We start from the raw sequence: 13,584 nt of genomic DNA, 5'->3' as shown, positions 1-13,584 counted from the left end.
CAATCTTTACAAAAATACTCAAAAGGCAAAAGGCATTAACATTTAAATATAGAAATACAGCAAAAAAAAAGTAATCCAGTTTAATGTTTTCAGAAGAAAGTATATATTTTGTAAGTACTCTTAAATCCACTGTACTGTAGGTAGATACAATATTTCATATTTATCATTCTTTTGTGGTTACACCATTTGACATTTTCAGGAAATTCAGTCTTACTTTTGTTAAAAACAAAATGGTTCAAATGTCATTCTAAATGAAATAAAACTAACATGAATACAAACCAACAAGCTTTTAAAACAATTTTGAAAGATATTTTTGAATTGCTCATCTTGCCAACACATATTTGTCACCGACCTGTGTATTGCCACACTGTTGTTTACCTTCTCACTCAACTCTAAAACCAACAGCTGTAAAAATGGCTCCTCTCAATTAATTACATCAAGGGGTCAACAGGGACTAAATACACTACAAATATGTGCACTGCCCCTTTGGAACATCATTAACAACCTTGTTTTGACTCATCAGCCCCTTTTGACTGGCCAGTGTTGTTTTAAAGTGATGAAATACTTAATTCCCCTGCTTTTATCAAACTCTGACCCTGGTTTCATCATGGGGGACAATAAAAGTGAGGCTGTTCTGCAAAATCTATTAATGTGGAGGAGCCACATCTCTGTGGGGAACGCCTAATGCAAAAAAAAAAAAAAAGGAAGCACTTATAGACACTATGTTTTGTCTGCAGCAGCTATTATCTGTCTGGGTTTTATGACACAGTGTCCCAGGCATCTACAACCTGGGAAAAGGCGTTAGATACAGCCAGTAAATGTAAATCTAAATATTGAAACAACGAGAACAAACATATGAGTAATTCTAATAAGTTGTTTTTTTCTTTGAAAATATATGGTACTCTTGAGAAATTGTAATTACTGTATGTTCTCAAATATGCTGTTGCCAAGGAAACACAATGCAATTTAACTTCTCTGTGATCAATCTAAACAATGGAAATGAACTGTTTCTGTCAGCGACTGCCTCTAATTCCCTCGTGTGGGATAACTTGTTGCCTCTCAACAATTTGTCTGTTCAGCTGTGAGACGAAAAACCAAAACCACTGGAGCCATAATCATCCCTGTCTCTATCTCACTCTGCTCTGTGACCCATTTCTGGATCTTCTCCCTGCTGCTGCACTGTGCAATTACAGAACCAACCTGGGATTCAAGGATACACTGGTTGAGTTTCTACAAAAACAGGATGCCTACCAAGGCGTCGGCCTTCAGACACAAACACACTTGAACATATCTACTTGTGCGGACTTTATATATACACACATTCCTCACCCTAACCCTGACCATCAACTGCTTCAAATCAACTCAGTCATTACCTGAACCTGGAGCTACAAGCTGAAGCACTGATCCAAATCCACACTTCTCTGTTAACTGCAATCTTAAAGTGTGATTGAAACTGGTCCATACATAGATAGACCTACAGACTCTATTTCTATCTTCATGCACACACACACACACACACACATGCACCCTTGTGTAAAACACTATCTTTCTCCTAGACCAGAGCCGGGGACCCGTCTTCCTGCCGAGCGATAAGACAATGACTGACGATAAGACGGAGAGAATGAAAAGATTAGTTATGACTTGTGTTGTCAGTTTAGTGCAGAATGAAAAACGGATAACTCCACCCACTTCCTATATTATACTGCACTCCATGGACTGACTGACACGCAGCTAAAATAAATAGTCTGGTGTTAGTAAGACGCATTTGCTGCTCTCTCTCTCTCACACACACACACACACACACACACAGCGTTCCCACCCTGCATCCTACACACACGGACACCATTAAGATTCCACAAGGCCTCCAGATGCCAGAGTCCTCCCAGACTCAACACTGCTGCTGCCTAAACTTTTGCGTATTAAGACTGATTTATTAGTTCCACCTCCCTTTCTTACAGCCAATATTACAAAGTGCTTTACAAATTGCAAGCACGAATCGTACAGGACATCATTCAGCCTGTCAGAGCGCACGCCACATCCCACGGCTGATTAGCGAGGTTCTGCTGCAAGGTCCCTCAGGGTCATGAAAAATGTAATAACCCTGATAAATAACTAGAGAAACAGGAGTGCCTTCCTGTACACTCATTTGTGAAAGTCTCTGCATCCTCCTCTACTCCTCCAGCAGGTGGTTTTCACATAGTAAACACTCTACTGAACTTTCACCAGTAGCGACATGTAAGTAGAAGTGCTTGAACTAGTTTAAAACACAATTTAGGACATTTCCTGAACATCCGGTTAAAGTCTGAGTGGGATCCATATTAGCCACACAGTTAAACTTCTTATCTTTGATTTAAGCCTGTTTCAGTTTTCAGCCAGACGAACTGTGAGGTCACTGTAGCTCTTGGATGCCGTTTTGACCCCATTCCCTTTCCTGTGTTGGCTGATTCTTTACAGAACCTCATCAAAACCTTTGGAGAGTTGACTGTGGATTCAGCGCCAGACTGAAATATCATGCAAAGTTCATTCAGAACACTGGATTTCACACAAAGGGACTCCTGTAGCTGAAGGCCTGATTGTTTTGTCACGTTTTGTCAAAGTTTGGATACTGGTATCACAAAAACAAAAAAAAAGAAAGGGAGTCTGTTACATTAGCTGTCACGTCTCCAAGCCTTAATATATTTTGCATTTATGTGAAAACTGATGGTGACAGAAAAGTCAGGAAGATGCAAATCCAGACTGACAGTTCTGTTACACACCAAGTATGAAAACATCCATCATTTCTGCAAAGCTAACACAAACACAGTAGAGATGATCTGGGCTTTAAGCTAAATAAATACCAGTGGAATCAATGAGGCTGTGAATGGAGACGCTATGGTAGCAGCTCTTCTGTTTCCTTTCAATAAAACAGCTTTATGCAGAACATAAATGGTGTTGTACACTATAAACCACGAGTAGCTGACATAATTAAGAGGGTGTAGGCTGTGGTATCAAAGAGTTGGAGTGATGATTGCGTCTCAAACTGTAAACACTTTGGAGAAAAACAACAGTGTGGAGGAGCGAGGAGATGCAGCAGCTAAAAGGGTGTCAACCTCACGATGGTCAAACTGTGGTTACTACAAACCCATGTTTCCCAGGCTCCGCTCCAAACATCACTTTGTTGAACGGCGGCTTTTATATCAAACACCACTCATACTGATCGATGGATATATAATGTGTGCAAAGGATCTGAAACACTACTACACAGTGGCTACTGCACAAACACATACCCTGTGATTCCTGTGGAGTTCTTGTTAAATATATTTTCAGACCACACACACACACACACACACACACACACACACACCAGAGTAAACTATTGTACAACAGCCAGCAAAACAGACTACGGTCTGTTGGGTGGGAGCTGTTGATTCTCTCCAGGTCGCCTTAAAGCTAGGATTGACATTGAGAAAGACTGATCATTACTATTAACATCATTTAGATGGTGGTGATGGCCCAATAGTACGACCTACACAATGTGAAGAGCAAAAGGAACCAAAAAAATCCTCTAGTGGCTGCAGGCCTGCAAAATAAATTGACCAATCACAGTATTTCTCCCTGCTCAAATTTGCACTCTCTCTCTCCTACCCTCCATCCAATTCCCTCGCTCAATTTTAAACTCCCCTGCTCCTCGTCCTGACCCCCTTCCGCATTTGAAACTACAAGCGGTTTGTAAGGCCCTGAGCAATTCAGCCATAGACATATGATGTTTGTTTATGATGCCTGATGTTATATATTTATATACACTGAATACATGAATTCAGCAGCCTCTGCGTGCCTTGCCCCACCAGCAAAGGCAGAAAGAAAGCGCAAGTCTGCCACTGAAAAAGCAGAGACGAAGAGGAGATGCGACAAATTGAGGACTCAAAGCCGAGTAAACAACGGGTCATCGTTTGACCGATGGAGAAAGCTCCGCTAAGATATGGGCCTGAAAAGCGATGCTGATACAGCAGAGTTTTTGTTGAACAGGTAATCTTTAGTTTTTATTGTGGAAGTTGTGACTTCCACAGTAAAAATCCGACATTGTTACATCATTCAAAGCTGGCGTCGTGTTTGGTTTCTGGCGGCCGGTTTGTTGCTCTGCGGGAGGGGGTGTGTCGTTAGGAGGCTCAGAGGGGATTGGTGTGTGTGTGTCTTTCTCAACTTCGACCATAGCTTTAAGCTGACCACTAGTTTCAAAACGATGACAACATATTATGGTGTTGTGACGTTAGGCATGCTACCTCTGGTTTGATAATGAACCAGGTTGTAGGCAGGATTACATAACTGACACGATTGTGTCAAGCGAGTTGAGACTCACAGGATCTTTGGTAGCATGTTTCCAAGGTCTTTAACCCTGGTGAGAAAACAAAGCCGCAGTCTCCTCCGCTGATACAGTAGCTATACATCAACATGGAATGAATATTTCAGATGGTGCGTAAATATTTTTACAGGCAAGACTTTACAGCTCGCATTTACCACACCCCTCTCTCTTCAACTTGTTTTTTTCCTTCTCTCTTCTCCCAGTATGTTTGTCTAAGTTTCTTTCTCACTCTCTGTTTCCTCTCCTTGGTTTCCATCTAATCCTCACTGCGCTCTCTACTTTACCCAGACCACACCATTTGAACCTTCCTTTAATGACATATCATTTTGAAATTAGGCTCTCTGAGGGGGTTCGGCAAATGTTTGGAGTGGAGCCAAGTTCTATAAATTGTGACATGTCTCCAGTGTTGAGTGCAGATATGTGGCAAACAACGCAAATACAATAAATGGGCAGCACAAACGCACTGAAGATGATTAAGACGGCGCAGAGGAGGGAGGGGGAGTAAAGTATGCTCAGGAAATAGATAACAGACCTCCCTCAAGTTGTTTGAATGTGTGTACTAATCCTCCTGTATTGATAAGCAGTGTGAGTGTGTTGATGTCCTGGCTGTGTGTATTTGTGTGTGCTGCACCTTCATTGTTGGTGTATGTGGTCTCAGGTGAAGGAGAGTCCTGGCCCCAGTCTCCTGCAGCGTTGATCTGGACCACCAGGAGCCGCTTCAGCGACACCAGGTCAGCATCTTTGAGCCCCGTCTCCAGATGGCGGACGATGCCCTTCCCTGGCTGGCTGGTCACCACGGTAACCTGGAAAGACAGTGAGAAGAAGAGATGTGAAAATCGCCTCATGAATCCAGTTCCAGGAGAAAAAGATTAAAGGTCCAGTGTGTAAAATGGAGAGAAAATGGTGATATCTAGCGTTCAGATTCTAGATTGCAGCGCTCGCTCACCCCTCCCGTCGGCAAAGTGACGGTGGCCTCCGAGGACAAAAAAACTGGAGCATGGAGCGATGAGGTGAAGATCTAAACCATTTTACGATGTCTGCTGTTTCCTACTCCTTCTTCTTTGTTCGTTTATTTATGCAAAACTTGAAAAACATGCAAAACATGCTCTCTGGTTAGCTGGATTTTCCATTCAGGCTGCCGTACAAACATGGCGGTGCAAGATGGCGACACTCCCTAAAGCAAGACCCTTGCTGTATGTATATATAAAAGAATAATTATAAGGCTACGAAAACCAAACAAATGTTATTTTATAGCGATTATACACTTATAAAATATTCATGGCTAGTACTGTATATTCAGATTTTGCCAATAAACCTTGACAAATATTACACACTGGACCTATAAACGTAAATGGAGTTTCCACGCTGTAAAAGTCATGCCTGCAGCAAACAGAAAGTGAGAATCATAATCTGTAAGTCGTTAATCTTCAGGTTAAACCCAACAGCATTTTGGTCAGTAGCTGTAAAGATGACTTGTTTTATTGACTGACTGATTGATGGCTTTAATTAAACCCTAGGAACACTGCACCACCACTGGAGACGCGCCAACATTCAAATTCTTCCATCTTAAGTCGCCTCCGTTCTGCCAAAGTCTCTTTTTTTAATTGTATTGTTATTAGGCCACACTCATGTCCCACCCCGCTGCGGTTCCCCAGAAGCTTTACTCTTGAATGCTTCCAGCTGGCGTCATGAAAGCTTACTGTATTGTTTTTTTTTTTTACAAGATGTCACATATGCAGAAGCACAGGACACAAAATACCACAACAAAGCATTCCTTGGCTCTGACTGTAATGTATGTTTCAGAGCCATGACATACAGTTAATTACAGTCAGTTACTGAAATAAACACACAGTGCCAGAATGGCTGTGATAGTCCTTGTAAAGCAAAGCCCCACCCTAAGAGATAAATGGAATATCATATGTGACAATGACACAACTCTACCATAAACTTACATAAACATAAAATTCCACTGCCCTCTTTGCTGTGCTGTGTGAGATTTTAAATCTTTCTCTATCGGAGCCATCATCATCATCATCTCACTGACGTTGGCACAAATGAACAACACTGCTGCTAATGGACTATCATTTTCTGATAATAAAGATTCCTGCAGAACATTTACACAAAAGACAACATCTTCTTTTATGCGATGGCGACAGATGAAATTAGTTTGCATGGAAAACAGAAGATGAGCTAATGTTAGGCTGACGTTAAGCGGCAAACTGAATCACATTAACGGCAGCAGTAAATGGATATAATGTGATTATTGATTGGATCTGCTCTCTGCTTCCTGCTGTTTCGCCAAAATTACAATCAGTCGCTGACGCCTCATGCGCGGCGAGGACGCACAAAAACACATGAAGGCTAGAAATGTACCTATACGTGAGTGTGTATTGTACGAGTGGATCAGACACACACATGCACACACACACTGTCTCTGCTTAGTGTCCCTGTCTCCTAATGGTGCTATTCATATCTGCTGCTGTCGGAAACAGTGGGTCTTAGTGTAATCATCTGTCCAGAGCTTCCTAATAAAGCTGGCTGGATTTGAGAAATCCTCATCAACAGGCCAGCGCCTTGTATCCAGAGGGGGCATTCAAATTGAACAAGAAGGCCTCATGCATCAACAGGCTCTCCCCCATATGTCCAGCACTTAAAATTAACAAATGAGACGCTCTCAGCGATGTCAGCGAATATCCCTCTTCCACTTAACTGCAGTTTGCTGACATCAAAAATGTTGTATCCAAGTCTCAGGTTTGGAATATTAGCCTAAAGCTGGCTTTGACTTACATAACATGAATGTGAATTAACAGTTTTTCTCCTTTTTTTCTTTATTTATAGTATTAGATGTGCTGCATCTAAGTCGTTTGCTATGATCTTTTATTGACGTCAACAATTCCATCCACTGCAATCACAATGGAGCGATGTACTGTACATTAGCAGGCAGATTACACCAGGATTTGCAGTTGTAAAAAAAACATACACCCTATGGATTTGGCTCTAACATGTGATAGCTGATTGGATATTCTAGCGAGAAGGTACTTACTAAGCTCCTCTGAAGCTTTTCTGATGTCAGTTTAGTAGCTCTCTCTCACAGGTGGCTCTGCAGCAGATGAGTAAGGCACAATATAAAACGTACACATGAACTGGATTTATCTGAACAGTCTCATGTAAGACGTGAAGAGTTCTCAGCCACTGAAATGGACCATTAAAGCTTTTAGAAACATGCTAATGAGATTCATAATTCGCTGTGTTTTTTTCGCAGCAGCTGAATACAGTGAATTGTACCTGAGGAGGGCTGTTTAACAGGTACAAGTGGAGCCTCTTCACTACATTAGCATGAAGTACAAAGCTTGAATTTCAAAAGGGATCTATTCAGGCCAGCCCAGTCTGCAGCTGTAGAGATGGATATAAAGAGATAAAAAGAGCCAGATATTTGGAGGAAATTACTTCATAATCAATAAAGATGTGCAAAACTGACAAAGTGGTTACTGTACTGTGAGTCACTGTTATCTAATTCCACATTCAGATGAATATGGTTTTACTGAGTCTCTGTTGTATCAGGAGTGAAGTTACTGTCCTGTGTGTCATAGCCTCACACTGTCTGAACTGAGGTTTTGAAAAAACTTGTCAGCCTGCTGCGTCATTGTCTGAGGCTATGAGTTAGGGAAACTTTTCTCAGCTCTAATCCTTTCTGAGATCAGTCATTTTTAATTTCAGTATAGCTAATATTTAAAGCACAACCGCTCTCATTAAACTGTAATTGTGCTATTCACTGCCTACAGCTGCTGTTTGCTTTGTCAACAGGTATCATTTAATCATTTAATCTGCGATCAAATCGCAATTTAATGCTCCCTCAGAAATATATGTAAACAAGAGCGAGGAGTGTACAGGGCTGACACTCAGCGGGGAAATGAGGCAGCGTTGGTCCCGTTCTTTATCTGATGTTGGCTGTGATTCACAGGAGCTGTTTGCCAAGTGAAACACCGTGAGACAGAGATTCACCTAGACGCAATCCCCAGGTTCACAAGTCTTCTGAGGTTGTACAGTGTGAACTTCTGGGAGTTAAAGAGCAAACTATGCAAGATATCCTTAATGAGACAGCTTTGGTGTAACTGTGATGGTTAAATGACTTCTTAAGGGGAGAATGGAGGCTCTCGGCCTTCCACCTAGCGTCTCTTGGCAGGAAACCAGCCTTGACAGATCAGCACCACCGACCTGGTGTCCCAGCTCACATCTCTGTGGCACCGCGGCACAAACACACCCCGAAATCCGAAATCTCTTGTTTATGACAGATTAGACTACACAAATAATACACATCGTATATGATGTATACATTATCCACAGCTCCATGGATTGTTTTCTTTCTCGCCAGCTTTGTTAAAAAACAAACAAATGCACATGGCCGGGAGGAGGGTTAGCAAAACAGTGGAAAAGTGACTTGCATAGTTCCCCTTTAATACTGTTGAAGCACCATGTCCTTTTATAAATGTGCAGCAGTGAAGACCACACTAAACTTCTTCTACTAGATTCACAAATGGATGAAGATCTTAACAAAGGCCTAAAAACATAAGGGTAAGTATGGACTTAGAGCTCATGCTTGTTTTTAGGAACATCATCCGGGGTTCACGCTCCACTATCTCTACAATATTTAAGAACTTATCAAGAAGCACCTCACCACTTTAATGTTAAGTGAAGCTTAAAGCAGATGCCACAGAGACTGGATTACATCTACTTTCAGTGCTATAATCAACAACGGTTTAAAAGCCCCTAAAATAGTCCGTCGTTGATTTTGTTTAGAGAATGATGCCAGCCTATAATAGACTAACTGTTTAGGGCTGGCCGGAGATGCACGTCTATTTAAATAACCCATCAGCATCATTCACAAGTCTGTCCCTCTGAGTGCTGTTGCTTCTATAAGCATCTACACAATTAGCAGCCACAAAGTCAACCACAAAGTTTTGCTAGAACACACGTTGTAAAAGCAAACAGCTCACCACAACAGACATCCCTTTGAACCATGATTTAAGCAAAAAAAAAAAGAAAAGGGTTTTGAATCTTTTTTGTTGCGCTGTTTGGTGCACGAGCAAGGTCAATGTATGCACACCTCCACCAAAGTGTTGTTGTTGTTGTTGTTTGCCTGGTTTCCGGTGCTGGTGTGCCTGCTGTACTGTTTGAACTGCTGCAGACTGTCCAGCACCGCCTGTCGGAGCAGCTCGCCTCCTCTGGCTGCTCCCCTGACGCAGCCTTCACCTGGAATAGACCTCAGCTCCTCCACACAGGAGTGCAGCCGCGCCAAGTTACCACGAACCTGCTGCAAACACAGAGAGGCAGGAGAAAAAAAGTGGGAGACAATGTGGGTGACAGAAAACAACAAAGGGGTCCAAGATAATAAGGCAATAATATGGAATAGATGAAGCGTTTTTTTCATTGTTTACAAAATACTTTATCTATCTTACCACAAACGGCAGTAGACATTCCTGCTGCCTGCTGATGGCATACAGGCTGAGCAGTGGTATCCTGCAGGGTCCATCCACACTACAGGCCAGAGACAAGAAGTTGTCCAGAGCATCACACAGCACCGAACAAATCTCTGACCACCACGGTGGCAGCGCCTCCACGATGAGCACCCTGGCTGGCTGGCGCCGGAACGACGAGGACCAGAAGCTCCCGCTGCCGGAGGAAGCTGCTGGCCTCTTCCTGTTGTCCATGGACATCTGTGACAAACACAAGATAGAGAAGATGCCAGATGTTACTGGTATGCAAATGAATGATTATCCATCGACACAGTACAGTTTAATTATTATTAAGTACATTTGTAGAAATCATAATCAGCTCCATAAATAGAACATGAATAAATAGGTTATGATAAACATGGAGATATGTAATCATCTGGGGTTATCAACAGTTCAGTTTTCACATGAATACTCAAACATCTGAGGAAGTAAAGTAGGTTCTGTTCAATAATGACTGAGCGATGCGGTTCTTTTATGGCTGAGAGATGTATTCAGATCAGTCCTGTCCTTTCTACATATAACATAATGCATATAGAGGAGATTGTGTGCTATCCTTGGATTCAAGTTCATTGAGAGATGACTACAAAGAGCTGACCGCCTGTCTGTACTTAGTAAGAGATAGACAGCTTTATAGACATGTGTATCCATTTGTGTCAGGACAAAAAAACCTTATTCTTACATTTTCACAGCTTTATAAGGATCATCAGAAAAACATGTGCATAGTTGTTGAAAGGCAACAGTCAGTCATGCACAGGGAATGTGTCCAGAGGAAAAACCCATCATGCTTCACCGAGTCACTTTGTCCATCTGAAACCCTGTCCTGTCATTATGGTATGTACAGTATATCTGCATGAATCTGCCTTTTTGTTGTCCAGTCAATAGCATCATCATTATTGAATTAACAATGTCACTGACCCCTATTTTTGACACACATCAGTGCAGTTAGTCATTTCATCTCCACACCTGAGTGGATGAAAACAGACCACAGAGTATGTTGAAACTGGTTTCCACAAGACCATCACAGAGGTTTTGGTGGCTTTTTGGCATTAAACTGAAAACAAAATGACAACATGATCATAAATTATGTAATTTTCAGCCAAAAAAGGCAACAAAAAAACACAGAACACTGCTTTTCAAATATAACACTATTTTAAGTTCCTATAAACAGAATTTCTTTGGACTTGGGACAAATATGCCATTTGAGTGAGTCACACTGGACTTGTTGAAACTTTAATCAGCCTCTTTCATTATTTTCAAAAGATAAACCCTAACCCTTATTGACTAAAACATTTGAAAATAACTATAAACAAATCCCTTATTTATTAAAAAAAACTAAACTTGACACCAAGAAGCATAGATCTCGAATCTAATACCTAAACACAACTACTTGTGTGTATTACTCAGCCATCTACTTTGCAGCAGGGAAGCTTCTTCACTCGACTGGAAATAGAATAAACGCGGGCAAAAAGCTTTAATCAGCCTGTGTCCAAGGTCTGGGTGCTGCATTTCTAATTCTGTTTACAAATTCCCTTTCGTATTTGAGTGATGATTTAATTTAAGGGCGGATAGAGTATTTCAGCTTTCTGTCATCATGTTGCCATGAATCTGCCACTGGGCCTGTTTCACATCATGCGTCTGCGACAGCGTTTTAACACACACACACACACACACACACACACACACACACACACACACACACACACACACACACACACACACACTAACAAACACTATCATATTGGCCTGCTGATTCCTGCAACTAAACCTCAACTAAGATACCTAGCCTCATGGAAAACACCTGAAAGCCTGTACTGCTCTTATCAGAGTAAAACCCACTGACAGAGCTAATCCCATACTATTGAAATCTGAGCTGTGAGCACTCTTTATCATCCAGGCTCTGAAATCCACTGTCCTGAAACCAGGCTCTGTTCTGATCTTCACAGAGAAGGGCTATTTTACTAGTAAGACCCAATATAAAGGGCATATTGTGTGAAAGCGTGTGTCGTTTGATCTTGTGCCCTCCTCATCTGTCTCTGACTCGGTTCCCTTTTCCAGGCCAAACTCTATCTCCCTCACCCCCCAGATCACACGTCTTTCACACTCACTTCTTTGATCTTGCATCATGTCTTAGACCACTCTCTGTGTAAACATAAATACATTCAATAGGATTAGCCCCCCAGACAAATATAGCTTCTGTAAGTCAGCTACACCTGTGTGTCGGGTTGGTGCCACTTCAGCTAAATTTCTTGCTGCACCATAGTGCATAATATTACCACAACGGTGCACACTATGATTGTAATTTTTCCTGTAATAGCCAGCTCAACATTACTATAAAGCAAGACTTATGTGTCTATGTGCAAATGCAACGTGTGACTGGCAGTGTTGGGAGGGTTACTTTTAAAAAGTAATTAGTTATAGTTACTAGTTAGGCTACTCTCCCAAAAAGTAACTGAGTTACTACATGATAAAAGTAACTATAAATATCTATTGCGTTACTTTTTTATAAAATGCTCAAATATGTCAAATTACTTGGACTCGCCCTCACGCCCCCCTGACCATAACCCTAACCTCCCGTTGATCTGGAACAAACCAACCCACTCAGTATTCCTCCGCACAGACGCGCTGTATCAAATACACCGCTGATCCAAACAGCTGATAGGCGGAGTGATACTGAGTGAGTTGGTTATTCCATCAATCTCTGGTTTCAGATAAACGGCTTTTTTATGACTACTGTAGTTGATGGACTGAAAAATGTGCATATAGGCAACGCACACAGTAAGTGTGTATTATTTTGCAATGGGACTTCTTGGGGCATTTTATTGTCAGTAACGGTAACGGCGTTGTAACAGGAAACAGTAACTTTTCTGATTACTCGTATTCGTTACTGAAAAAAGTAGCGCCGTTATTTTATAACGCTGTGATTCCCATCAGTGGTGGCGAGTCATGTTAGCCAAATTAATAAGCATCTAAATTAATAAATATATGAATATTGCATAAATCTAAATTTAATTGAGAACGTATAAACGGCATGTTGACAGTCTTGAAAAGGGAACATGGCTGTTAAAAGCTCAGTAAACCGTCATAGTATTTTATTGTTAGCTCTGTTACTTCTGTGTGTTTGTGACTTGTGCTAGCTTAAATCACATTTAGCAACTGTTAAGTTACCTTAGCTACGTTAAATCCCTCCTCGGTGGTCGGCCTCATCTGCGACAGCTGTACAGTATTTTAGAAAGTAGCAGAAAGAGGAGACGAGCCTGTACTAAACAAAAACCTACCACTAACGTTACTTCTACTCTAAACTCCGGGCTACCTGTAAACAAATAGTCCGTTTGCGCATGCGCAACATTTGTCTCCGGCCGCTCTGTCAAAGATTGTCTATTGCTAAGATGAATCACTCAATGTCGTGGAAATGCTAGACTACAATTCAGATAGCCTCTAGTGAACTTTTATTAAATATTAGCCATTTTCTCACCAAGTGTTTAATTTGTTAATTAACGAAACTATTTGCTTTGATTAAAAAAGAAAACAAAAACTTGTTAGGTCATCATTAACAGGAATATCCCTTCCAGGTAGCTGAAGACAAAAACAATTTAGACTGAGTTCACAACAAGTTCACAAGTTCACTCAGAGTCTGGAGTGTCTGAGACAAACTGAAAAATAAACACCACAACTCAAAGTAATATACTGCCTCTCTCTTGATGTTAGAAAGAACAAAAATCCACAAAAGTCCTG

The 13,584-nt window shown here is 41.4% G+C and overlaps 1 protein-coding gene across 1 annotated transcript in view; it reads right to left on the bottom strand.

The window, feature by feature from the left end:
- m1ap (meiosis 1 associated protein) overlaps positions 1-13,109 on the bottom strand; it is a 44,601-nt gene extending 31,492 nt beyond the window's left edge. Inside the window, exons 1-4 of the mRNA XM_085759870.1 lie at positions 13,018-13,109; positions 9,796-10,053; positions 9,450-9,650; positions 4,971-5,142 (exon numbers count right to left, since the gene is read on the bottom strand). Coding sequence (XP_085615996.1) covers positions 4,971-5,142; positions 9,450-9,650; positions 9,796-10,053; positions 13,018-13,056 — 670 coding nt within the window. The 5' untranslated portion in view covers positions 13,057-13,109. The remainder of the gene's footprint in view (positions 1-4,970; positions 5,143-9,449; positions 9,651-9,795; positions 10,054-13,017) is intronic.
- Positions 13,110-13,584: the final 475 nt, after the last annotated feature.

Source organism: Trachurus japonicus, chromosome 18 (assembly GCF_045865225.1).
Source record: "Trachurus japonicus isolate A0001 chromosome 18, Traja_1.0".
Classification (NCBI taxonomy): Eukaryota; Metazoa; Chordata; class Actinopteri; order Carangiformes; family Carangidae; genus Trachurus; species Trachurus japonicus.
The sequence above is the reverse complement of the archived record's forward strand: the minus strand, read 5'-3'. Positions and strand labels throughout refer to the sequence as shown.